General features: G+C 52.8%; 1 protein-coding gene across 2 annotated transcripts in view; it reads right to left on the minus strand.

Annotated features, from left to right (window-relative positions):
- The window catches only part of NDRG1 (N-myc downstream regulated 1), a 54,811-nt gene that overhangs the window by 27,767 nt on the left and 14,181 nt on the right, over positions 1 to 12,863 (minus strand). For both annotated transcript variants that reach the window (XM_033842894.2, XM_073794780.1), the window contains exon 3: positions 11,430 to 11,465. In XM_033842894.2, the coding sequence (XP_033698785.1) occupies positions 11,430 to 11,465 (36 nt within the window). The remainder of the gene's footprint in view (positions 1 to 11,429; positions 11,466 to 12,863) is intronic.

Here is a 12,863-nt window from a genome sequence, read left to right on the forward strand (position 1 = left end):
GTCCACCACCCAGACCGCCCTCCTCAGCTCTTCCAAGTTCAGAGCCAGATCTCAGGAGTCCGGGCTCACAGGGGTCTGATCCAGCCAGGGGCATGCAAGAAAGAGAAGGCCAGGCGGCCTGGATTTTCCTCTCACCTCCTCTGGAAGAGTCTAGAAAGCCACTCTCTCAGGGTGCAGAGGGGAGGGCAGTATGATGGCAATTAGCATCGTATCTGGCCCTGCTCTGAGGATTTTACATCCACTCTCCCGTTGAACCCACACAACAACCCCACTGGGTAACACCTGTCCGCACTTCAGATGAGGAAACTGAGGGGAATTTGCTCAAGGTCACACAGCTGGAGCAGTGCGGCAGGATCTGAACCCGAGGCCGTCCAAGTCCAAAGCCTGTGCTCTTTGCTGTCTCCGTTTTAACACTCTGTGCCAGGTGCCCCGTGAAGAAAGAAAACTTTTAACATGCAACGTGCACAGTGACTCTCTAAAGAGGGACGCAGGAAGTCAGGTCCCCACTGACGTGCTATAGATTGTTTTTTATCTCCCCAGCATCTCCAAAACCCAGTAATCCACGGGGCAGGTGCTGGGATACGCTGGTACATAGAACAGAGAAATAACACCTGCTCCTCCCACACTCGTCAAATACACATCTGCCCCCAAACTGCAGGCACGTACAGTAGGCGTGTCTGACTTGGAACAGCCTCGGCACAAACGTCACTTCCTCGGGGTGGCCCCTCCTGCCACCCACTGTACACAGGACACATGGTTCTTGTCCTCTTCCTTGTAGCATTTACCACAATGGCACGTATCTGGTTCTTAGCCGTCTCCCCAGCCTGACTGCAGATTCCCAGGGAGAAAGGCTTGCTCTGCCCTGGAGAAGGTGCTTAGAGATTTACACAGTCTACGCCACCTGTAAGCTGGTAAGCTGTGAAACGGCACCGATGCCTACTGTCTACACTGCCTGTAAGCTGGCAGGTGGTGAAAACAGAACCTAGCACCAAGTGGTCCTCAAAGATTTCAGCTCTTCGGCTGCCAATTCTGGCTTGAGAGCTTTGTGAGCTATGGCAGACTATGTCGCTGGGCCTCCCAGACATTCGTTGTCCTCTTCTTTACGACAAAATTCCCAGCAATGTGCCTGATGAAATTCTCTCCTTCCACATCTCCCTTGTAGCCAAGGATGGTCAGAAGATTCAGTTCGGGCCAATGAGATGTCAGCAGAATTTGCTGCAGCTCTGAGGAGAATTCTTTTAAAGACTCAAACTTGGCCTTTTAATTTTTCTTTTTCACCCTTCCACCTGCTTACTACCTGGAACATGGATGAGATGCCCAGGGATTCAGCAGCCATCTTATGAGCATGAGGACAAAAGCTACACGCCCAGGGTGGCAGAGCAGGAAGCTGAAAGGAGTCTGAGACTGGGTGACATTCACAGCCTGCTGTACCAGGCCTTCTGGGTCAGCGAAAATATCAACCATTTCCTTGTTTAGGGCACTGTTTGTTGGGTGATATTAATTCTAACGATACACCCACCATGGGACCTTGGCCAAGTTACCGGACTTCTCTGAGAATTCCTTCCCTCAGCTGTAAACTGAGGTCAGTAACAAAGCCTTCTGCTTGTGGAGATGCTCCCAAGACTTTTAGTAGGGACTGGAAAGTGTTTTGGAAATCGCAGCGTTTCCCTCCATGCTGGCTGTTACAGATGCCGACCCCAGAGACGATTACTGTGAAGCCACAGGGACTAGTCCCCAGGGTTTAAGGCAACTGGTTGGATGATCTAGGAGAGCTCTGAGACCAGCTGCTGCACCTCCCTCCATAATCCGCCTGCCCAGCAGGCCCTAGGGAGACGCTGAACGCTTTGGACTCTAAGAGGATGACACACTTACCCAGGCTCTAAGTCAGCTGGCGCGCTGGGCCGCCCCTCCCCTCGGTCTAGCAAGCCTTGGTCAAGCCACAACCTGAGGGCAGAGGGCGCCCTTTGCAACAGCAGGCAAAGAAAGCTAATTTAGGCTCATCAGACGTAGCATTAAGGCAAGGCTTGCTGAGGCAAGCAAGGCAAAGCATGAGAACAGAGGCTCCAGAGAAAAGGCCAGGGGCTTGCCCCACCACCAGCTTTATGTGCAATAACCCCTCCCCCCATCTTCCTGGTCCATCTCCTGTGCCCGCAGTGGGGGAGGGGAGGCCTGGCTGAGCCACTGGTCTCGTCCTGACCATTCAGTAAGGAGCACATGGATTATGAAGACTGACAGGGGACGGTACGTGTGTGGAGGCGCACAATCGTATTTGCACAGAAGGGCAGCCGTCCCCTTACCGGACAAACACCATAAAGCCAGGTCTGGCCCCGGTGCTCTTAGGACAGACATTTCACAGATGGCAAAAGCCAGCCTCCGGGGCTGAAGCCTAGCCCCCAAAGCTACACAGCTGCAGGTAACAGAGTTAAGATTCTGGACAGGCCCTCGGGCCTCTGAGTCCTGACACCTGGCCCCCTGGGACACCTAGAAGAGAAGAAGATCTCAAAGGGGCCAAGCTCCCTCCGTTTCTCAGCTTTCTTTAATGCTGCCATCACATGGAGAAACAGAAGAGTTAGAGTCAGGGAATGATCTGTAGCGGGGGAAAGGGTACCAGCCTGGGAGTACAGCGGGAAGCTGGAACCCACGTGACGACGGCGATTCTCCAAGCAAGAAAGAATCAGGAGGAAAGTCTCTCCTGGATTAGGGAAAAGCGGAAGAGTGGAAGCAGGGCCATCCCCGGAGCAGAGGGAGGCAAAGGACGCCTGTGTGCTGAGTCTGATGCTGTGTTTACGTCACAATCGTGACACCCTGGGGACAGTGCTACTACCCCCATTTTTACAGGGTAGAAGACTAAGCCCCCAGGAAGTCAGGTGACTACCCAAGAACGCAGGGCTAGCAGAGGGAAAGCTGACCTGAACCCGCTTCTGTCCACTGTATCTATTTTGCAGCACCAGGAGATGCGCGTCTATACTAGGTCAGCCTGGTGGCCTGGGCTGGACCGACCTGGGAAGCCCATCGGAGCCCCATCACGGGGACGCTGTCGGGCGAGGTGCTCTGTCCCTTCCACCAGGAGGGCATTCCCAGGAAGCCCACAGAGGAGGGCAGAAGAGGCAAAGCCTCCCTTGGCACTGACCCAGATGCGTGCCGCTGCCATCTGGCGCTCGGAGTTCGCTCTAAGTCCCAACGGCTTTCCCAGAAGTGAGGCTGGGGGCAGGCGGGGATGGGAAATGGTGGGTTGAGGACTTCCAAGCCTCCGAGGTCTTCCCACCTTCAGTCAGGGGGCAGGAGGACAAGAAGCAATCGTGTGCCAAGAAAGAAATGCGCAAAAGGTCACCATTTCCATTTTCCCTGTGAGCTGATCTGCTTCCAAGAGACGGGAAAAAAAAGTCAGCACCCACACGATGGGGATCAGACGTCCCCCCGGGCCCAGCTCCACCAGACTGGGAGCTCCAGAGCAGGAGCCAGACCCCAGGAGACCCTCCGGCCCACTGCCCCTCCTGCCCCGGCCCCCTCTGTCCCCTCCACCCAGAGGGCCTGTGGGTAACATCAGCTCATTGCCCGGAGATCCCTGGTGAGCACACAAACACAGATTCCCATGGAAACTGAATCAAATCAAACCATCCAAATAACTAAAGATCCAGGTGGAAGGAATTAGAAATAGCACCAGGAGAGGAGATTTGGGGCCAAAGGAAGTTACCCAGCCCTGAGCGGGGAGTGACGAGCAGTGGACTCTGCTGTCCCCACGCTGCCCTCCCCCCCCCCACCCCAGTTATATGGCCTTTGGCTCCGCACTGAGTCAAGCGTTGCCATCTATCTCATCATCGTGTGACACTGGGCAAGTCCCTTAAACCCCCGTCTCTTCAGCGCGGTTGGCAACAAAACCTCTTTTAAAGGGTTGTTTTGAGAATTAAATGAGATGATGCAGGAAGAGAGGGCAGCACAGTTTCTGACAAACAGCTGACGCTCAAGATACACCAGCTCTTACGACTCCCATGGTTTAGTATGTATCTAACAGTCAGATGGACCAAACTTAGGACTATCTCAATAGTACCCTTTGACGAGTTTCTTAACATCTCCAAACTGGTCTCTCATCTGCTAAGTAGAGTATCATTTCCCACCTTGGCAGGGAAGCCCTGAGACAACGGGTGGGCACGCAAATACCCATTTGTTCCCTTCCCACCTCTCCCTCCCCTCAGTGGCCTTCCACCAAGTGGCTCCCCACCTGGAGCAGAAGGGGTAGGGGTGGATAATAAAGCATCTGCCAGCTCTGATATTCTTGGATTCTAGAATTCTAGCCAAAGAAAATAAACCAGAACCCAAAATACTCTCACTTTCCCCACTCATCAGATTTGCAAACACAACTGCCTAGTCTGATGCCAGAACCTTCTCTGCAGAGTCAGATCAAACCACTTCCTTCCTGCAGCCCCAGCACCTCAGGCCAGCCGCCCACCCAGCTCTGTGCTCTGAGGGCTCCAGAGCCTCTCCAAGGGGGGACAAAGTAGGGTCTCAGGAGCTGCCCATCCTAAGGTGACGTCAGGCCAGAAGAGATAAGGCCGAGACGCCATCTGCTCTGGCAGCTAAGCTGTCTCCTAAGACAGCAGATCTGGAGCTGCTTCTCACTGAGGACCTCTGGGCTAACAATGTGTATTTTGATTCATGCAAAAAAAAAAAAAAAATTCTCGACCACTTTGGGAAAGGAAACGAGTCTGCCCGATTTAGTCAAAATGCTGAAGTACCAAATACTCCTCGAAAAATAACATTGGCTGCTTTTGGACACACACGGTGAGGCAGCTCAGCCTCCTTAAACTCAACTCCCAAAGCACTGCCCGGACAGGGCCCTGATTCCATGAGCCGTAAGGACCAACTAAATGAACAGATGAAAGTGGGCGGCCGTTGAGGATGTCAGTTCTCGGGTCCTTACAGCAGCTCCCCCTCAAGGGCTTGAACATAAACCCACCATAGCACGGTTCAGATTATCTACCTGGCCAGATCCTTTCTGACAGAAATTGCAAAGGTGACCTACTAGCACTGCAGTACACGCCGTGGTTGAGAGAGCTGATCTGGGGCAGAGTTGGGTTCGATGCGGCCCCTGCACAGTCGCTGGCCATGGGAAAGCCTCAGTTTCCTCATCTGTCAAGAAGGCATGAGGGTACAAAGTCCCAAAAGATTCAACAAAAGCCCCTGGGAAAGCCTGGGCCCCCGCCTGGCTCCTCAGAGAAGCTGAAGCCCACAGCAGGCAGGAGACTGTCGTTTTGCAGGAGCTCCCGCGTGAATCCAAGGTTAGGGTGGGTGGGAGAGTCTCCGCGCTGGTACGCTCTGCAGCCACCGCTGACCAAGGTGCTGTCCGTCTCTGCTCCCGGCCCCGTGACCCAGAGAACGTCAGCCAGCACGGTGCACGGCATCCTCTGAAGGACATCCTTCAGCGACCCACGCCCACGATTTTACAGACTGCTGGAAATCTGGGAAACCTTCACAGATATCATGAGTCAACAAGATCTAGTAGCCAAATCTAAATGAATATAGTTTTATCCAAAGATCTTTTTGGAAACGACCTTGACAAAGTGTCGCTCGGCACGCGGATGCAGCTCAAATATTGTGATTCATTTGTAAGATAACAGCTTCCAGGAAGAATACACTTCGCCCTTCGAGGACTCAGAATCCAAGCCAGAGGGACCTCTCCATGTGCCAATGCCTCTGCATGGGTGATCGGTCCCTAATCTTCTCCTGTCATATGACTTCACAAATCACTCAGGTCTCAGTCCAATGTCACCTCCTCCAAAAGCCTTGCCCGACCCCTTAACCTGCCCCATCTCATCAACCTGCACCATCGTCTTCCAAGCCCCTACAGTAGCTGGGGTTGTCATTTTGCTGAATCCTTCATGTGTGTTGCCTCCCCCTTCTAGGGAGTCAGGAGGCTGGGTGCAATCCTAGCCCTACCCCTCTCCCACCCCGTGACCTCAGGCAAGCGACTGAACCTCTCTGCGCTCAGGCTCTCCATCTGTCAGATGAAGACAGTTCGTTGTGAGCAGTGGGAAAGCAAAACCGGGCAACACACGGGGAATGGTGCTGAGCTATTCGCTTAGAACTGAAGCCCCTGGAAAGAGGGCTCACTGCCTGTCAGGCTCACTCCAGTGTTCCCAGCACCTAAGACAATGCCAGACACAGAGCAGGCATTTGTTCTAGGAACAAAGGAATGCACAATTGGGAAAATGCATCCACCTCCCAGGACAGCTCTGGGACTCACTGGCTCAGCCCAGGCTGGGGCACGATGTTGATGAGCCGTCTCTTGCCTCCCCAGCCCCTCGCCGAGGCTAACCTCTGTGGTCTTCAGGTTGCCACTCTGCTGACGTTGAGGACGTGGCAGCCCGCCCACTCCAGCCTTAGCCACCTTCAAGTTCGCCTGCGCAGGGCCCAAACTCCTGTCCCCTGCTCTTGCTACTACCTGTGCCCGGAGAAGGGAGCGCATAACAGTGCTTGGCAAACCGTCAAGAGTGACACAGAAGCGAGGAATTATCTTCACAGAGAAGAGATAAACTACGTTTTCCAGGTTTCTTGAATGACCAAAATTTTAGCAATCTACAATAACCATAGGACCCAACAATTCCACTTTGGGTACACACCCAAAAGGACTGAAAGCAGAGTCTTGGACAGGTGTTGCACACCCATGATCACAGCAGTGCTATTCATAGCAGCAGAAGGGTGGAAGCAACCCAAGTGTCCACTGGTAGATGAAAGGATAATTAAAATTCGGTCTAGACATATAGAGGAGTATTATTCAGCCTTCAAAAGGAAAGACATTCTGACACAGGCTACAGCCTGGATGAAACTTCTCTCACGTGACATTAGGTGAAAGAAGCCAATCACAAAAGGACGAACACTGTGTGATGCCACTTACGTGAGCTACTTAGAGTAATTAAATTCTTAGAAACGGAAAGTAGAATGATGGTTGCCAGAGGCTGGGTGGAGGGGAATGGGGAATTCGTGTTTCATGGGGACAGAGTTACAGTTTTGCCAGATGGAAAGAGTTCTGGAGGTTGCCAATGGGAAGGGGGTGGGGGAGGGATGGACTGGGAGTTTGGGGTTAGTAGATATAAACTATTACATATAGAATGGATAAACACCAAGGTCCTACTGTAGGGCACAGGGAACTCTATTCAATATCCCGGGATAAACCATAATGGAAAAGAATATAATAAAGGAGTGTATAAACTTGTGTAACTGAGTCTCTTTGCTGTGCAGCAGAAATTAATGCAATTTTGTAAATCAACTAGACTTCAATAAAAAAATTAATTTAAAAAATTTTTTTAGAAAAGAAAGAGTGCTGAGATGGATGGAAGGAATGGTTGCACTGTATTATGAATGTACTTCATGCCACTGGAGTGTGGACACTTAAAAATGGTTAGGATGGTCAATTTTATGTTGTATGTGTTTCACCACACACACAAAAATAAAAATTGGAAGAACTTCATGATACAGTTGGTAGAGCAGGTGTGTTATTGGACCAATACTGATTGGGAAACATCACATCAGGGCTCCCCTCTGTCACTGTCCTCTCTACACAAGGCTGGAGCGAATTTCCCCATTTCACAGATGAGGAAACTGAGGCTGAAGGGAGGTGAAGCATCTTGCTCTGGGTCAAACAGCCAAGAAAGGGCAAACTCGGCTCTCGAGTCTGGTTGAATCTGTGGCCTTGACCTTGGGGAGGAGGGACATCAAAAGGCTGCTGCAGGAAGACGAAACCACAGAGGGGATGGCTACTTCGGTGGCGGGAGCGGGACCGAGAGCTGACATTTCAGTGACAGAGAAAGTACGTTAGTCTCCCTGCCCGGAGCCCCGCCCAGCCCAGCCCCGAATGATCAGCCAGCCCCTGGGGCTGCCACCCAAGCTTCACAGCCCCCAGAGCCCATCGAACAGCCAGGGCCGCGGCTGCCACAGCTGCTGCATCTTTGCAGCTCTACTGCCCTGTCACTCGTCTCTCCCTGTTCTCAGGAGGGTGGGAAACGACCAGACAGAGGATCAGATGTCATCACCCTCAGCTGCCCGCACCTCACAAGCCTGGACAAACGATTCCCCTCTTTCTCTGTCCTTCAGTTTCCCCAGGTGTAAACTGAGGGGCTGGGTGAGCCAAACTTGGGACCCCTGGAGACAACCTATTCACCTCCCACTTTCCCAGAGCACCCCCATGTACCCAGTGTCCTGTGAGACAAGAGACCAGCGGGGGGAGCTCTGGCCCGGGGACGGGAGAGGCAGAGACATCGGCCAGTGAACGGCACAGTAAGAGCACGGGCTTCCTTCCCGCTCCGACAGACCTGGGTGGGATACCCAGTCCCAGCCTCCGGCCTCAGTTTCCCCATCTGAACGATGAAGATAACGGTATCTCTGCTTATGCTGTTGTTGAGGAGTTAAATGAGATATTGGCCGGGAAGCCCTTAGCACACGGCCTGGCTCGCAGGAAGCACCATTAAACCAGCCTCATCAGGCGTGGGCAGAACGAGAAGCTCTCAGGGCTGGAAGAGGCAAGGCCCGGGGTCTGGTGCCACCTTCCTGTCACTGCAGGGGACCTCAGGCAAGTGGCTTCCGAACCCTGACTCTCTTCTTCTTAAACAAGTATAACAGAGTAGAACCAGAGGCCATGTCCCATGAGACCAAGCGCTCCTTGAAGACTGAGGTCTGTATTCTGGGTGCCGATACAGCCAGTGAAGTGATGGGTTCGGGTCCCCCAACCTTTGATGGCCTAGAAGGTGCAGGGAGCTGACAGTCTGAGTCACAGTGGGACGAACAAACCAGACATGGTCGGTCGGCGATGGGTGGGGCTGAGTGACTAGCCATTGTCCTGGGCCTGAGCTACTCATAGCCCTGCCTCCTCTCAGTCTTGGACCCAGGGAGCTGCCCTAGTCCTACCCATCCCAGGTCCCTCTCTGTTCCTCTGCACAAAGGTGGGCTGAGCCCACCGGGTGGCCTGGCTTCCAGCTCTAGTAGGGCTGCAGGCTCAGTCAACACCACCCCGCTGAGCCCCCACCAGCAGTGACCCCAGAGGAGAAAGTGTGCCTGGAGGTCTGACCACGTTTCCTCCCACCCCCGGGGACATGTGCAGGGGGGAGCTGGTGGCTCAGGGGGTTCCCAGACCCTGGAGTCTAAGGGTCGCTTCCACATGTCCATCCATGCCTATGACCTGCATTCTTGCAGAGAGTGTGGCCTCTGCTTTCTAAGCAGTAAGCGCCGCTGTGAACGGCACTGGTGTCTGAGTTACAGCCGGGAGAGATGGGGAGGGGCCCGGAAGTCGGGAGGGCCAAGTCTGCATGACCTGGGGGCACCACTCACCTGCAATAAGGTGATACCAGAACCCACACCCAGGGCTCTTGCAAAGAGTAAATGCGTGCACTTAATTAAATTAAATTAAAGTAAAGGCGGCCTGCCTAGAACAGCGCCTGGCACACAGTAAGGGCTCAAAATCAGTCATTCTTACTGTTTTATTAAATTTACAGATGGAGGGTAAGGGAGGCTCAGAAGAGCTGAGTAACTTGTTCAAGGGCACACACCTTGAAAGGGTCCGCTAGAATTAAACCTGGTTGGCCTGACTCAAAAAAGGGGGCAAAAAAGATGCTTTTGTCCAAGATGCCATGACATCTCAGCTGTGGCCTGACTGTGGCAAGTTCCACCGTCTGGGTGGCTCAGTTTCCTCATTCATAAAATGGGGAGATGCCAGCCCTGATCTGAGTTCATCCACTGCAGATGCACCGAGAGGCTGGGACAGCAGTGATGCTATAAACCCAGGGCTGATGAGTCAGAGAGCTGCTCCCGGGGGGTGAGAGGGCATCTCCAGGCTCAGCTGCTTTTAATCACAAACCCCTGGGGTGGAAATGACCTGTCCCAGCCTGAGCTGTCCCTGCAGACTGCCCCAGACGCCCACTGACAGCGAGGGAGGCGAGAGGGCCCCTGGCTGGAAGGACCTCCCTCGGGCAGGCGGCATCCCTGCCAGCTCACGGAGTCGCCTTCAAGCCAAGCCAGCACCGCTCTTAAGTAAAGGGCACGTGACGGCTGCTAACCCTTGCTCAGGCTGCCTGCTCTGGCCCTGACACAGACGCTGCTAGGAGGCTGTAAAAGCAGGTTTCATGGTCAAATCACACCGGGCACTGTCTAACCGTGCAACTGAGGGCCAGGCACGCTTAACCTCTGAGCCTGTTTCCCCAGCTTTAAGAATGGAGACAGCAATCCCGACTGCACAGCGCTGCTGGGGTTCAGTGGGGCGTCCCCTGCAGAGTTCAGGTGTCACACGTCTGGATGTCCAGGGCCTGGTGCACAGTGGTGGTGTAATAAGTGTGCTCTGAACAAGTCAGTGTTACACAGTAGGATGTGTTGGCCTCAGAGAACAAACGGCCGGACAGAAACCAACACCTCGGACACACCCTGTGGGTTCCACAGGCGCGGGTCAGGGGGGTCTCCAGGTATAGCCAGGATGACGCATAAGTGCACTAAGGCCCACACACCTTGAGTGTGATCTTCGCACATTCACCTCCCTGATTTCACCGCAGCCGATGTTTCCAACCCCTCTCCCTCTTTCCCCTTCCTTCCAAAGACAACGCCAAGATTCCCAGCCTCTGGTGGGTGGTGGGCCGATCGTTGAAATACAAGATTCAGGAGGATGAGTGAGCTATTTGGGGGGGAAGGGGGTGAAAGGTATGATGGAGACGCAGGGCTCAGAATGGGCCGGAAGCCCGGGCACCTGTGTGATGTGCAGGCAGAGGTCCAGGTGAGCGTGACGGTCTGCATCTGGTCTCTCCTCGGTCCTATCTTTTCCAGGAAGCCCACAAGACCCGGATGTGCTCAGGCTTCCGGCTCCATCCCCAGCACCTGGCACAGCATGGGGCCCATGCAGCTTTGGGATAATGAGTCCAGGATTTACAGTTCCTGAGGTTCTGACCCACCCCTGGGCTATGAGAGGCCAACCCACTCTCCCCAAAACTTGTTCTTGGACAGACCTTCAGATGCACCTCCCACCTAGCTCTCATGTCAACCTGGAGCAGAGATGGAGCCAGAAAACCACAGAGAAGGCTGGTTTCACTTTCCCAGGCACAGCCAAGAACGTCAAGCCTCTGCTTCCTCCATTCCCTCCCATCGCAGGGTCCCAAGCCCACTCAGTGTCTTGCCATTCCCTCCACACACGCCCCACAGCTCTGCCCAGCTCTGCAGGGTTGAAGGGGGCTGGATATCTGTCCTGCTTTCACAGGGGGTAACTGGCTCCTACGCCCTTGGCCAGAACTCAAATGCGCTTCTCTCCGGGGAGAGAAGCTGAGTGTGGGGAATCAGCTGAGGCCACTTCCTTCTCTCCCCTTACCCCTAACATCTGAACACTGATCTAACCAATGGAAGAAAGAGGAAAAGAGAGAAGACAGAGTAGGAAAGGGGGAAGGGAAGCCACGTCTTCTACTTGCCTGAACATCAAACTCTTGCAGGAGGCCAGTGATGGTCTGTGGAAAGACAAGAGACATGGTCAGTTTCATCAGTTTCCCGGAGCAGAGAAATAATGTCAGAACACACGGACCTCTCCATGCCCTGAGTCTGTTATATCTACCCTATGTCCTCTGTGGGGCCTCTCTAATGCCTTACAGAGAGAGACTTTTCATCTCAAAGAATAGCAGTCCAGCAGAAAAGTAGACACAGTAGATGGATTCCTTTTTGACTGCAGCCTTAGTGAAAAAAGATCTGAAGGTCTAAGCTGACCACAAGCTTGAGAGATACAGGACTGTAATTGCCTATTAACTGATCTCTCTGTCTCCACCTATGTGCTATACTTTTAAAGCTCAAACCTGACCATGTTACTGCCTTTAAATTTCTTCCACGACAGCCTATCATCTAGATTAAAGTCCAATCTCTCATGGGTGGAAGAGGAGAACAGAGCATTTCCCTCAATCCAACAATTCTGAGTGTCCAGCCCAAATTCCATCTTTCACCAGAGCTGACACTGGCAGGCCAAGCCCAGGAAGACAGGAAAGGGGCCCTTGTCCCCTGAGTAGCAGTGAAAGTACAGCTCAGAGTTGAAGCTGGAGCCACCCTGGGCCGAAGTTTCCAAGAGATGTTACTGGCATGCTTTCCTCTCAGCTCAGAGATGGAGTTCAAACACCCCCTGAAAGCGGAGGCCCAGCTAGACCCACCACTACCCACCATGAAAGAAAACAGCTCAGCAGAGCAAAAGGCAAAAGAGGTGACGGAAGGGGAAGGAGGACCCCTTGGGACAGCCAGGGGTTGGAAGATAAGATTGTAACAGCCGCCTGCTGAGAGAGATTAAAATAGCTTCACACCCCCTGGGGCTGGGGTTAAGAACATTAGGGAGTTTGATAAATTCAGGTGGAAGCAAATGTGGCCAAAAATACTTCGTGTGTGTGTGTGTGTGTGTGTGTGTGTGTGTGTGTGTGTGTGTTGCTAGGAGGGAGTAGAAAAGCTATTCTGAACAACTCTAACCTTCAATATGTTAACAAGAGTGCAGAGGTCATCGAGATTGAGGACAGACATCAGGAAGAACTTCCCAACAGCAAACCTAATTAAAAACGCTTTGCTGAGTCAATCTAAGGAATTGGAAGGTTTACTTCCATCTAAACCTTGAAAGAAAGGGTCAATATCTACTTAGAGATAGGCTGACATGAGATGATAATCTTTTAGACGTTTGTTTGAGAAGTAAAATTTTCCAAGGGTAGCACTGTGCTGCCTAAAATATATAAATGCTGTGTTTAAAAATGCATTTACCCTTGCACTCAGCGATGCCACTTGGGGAGTTTACCTTAGAGCTGCACCTGCATGTGTATGAAATGAGGTACATGTAAGATCCAACGAGTGTATGAACATCCTGCCGCACTGTTGGTAATGGCAAT

This window comes from Tursiops truncatus, chromosome 17, assembly GCF_011762595.2.
Source record: "Tursiops truncatus isolate mTurTru1 chromosome 17, mTurTru1.mat.Y, whole genome shotgun sequence".
Classification (NCBI taxonomy): Eukaryota; Metazoa; Chordata; class Mammalia; order Artiodactyla; family Delphinidae; genus Tursiops; species Tursiops truncatus.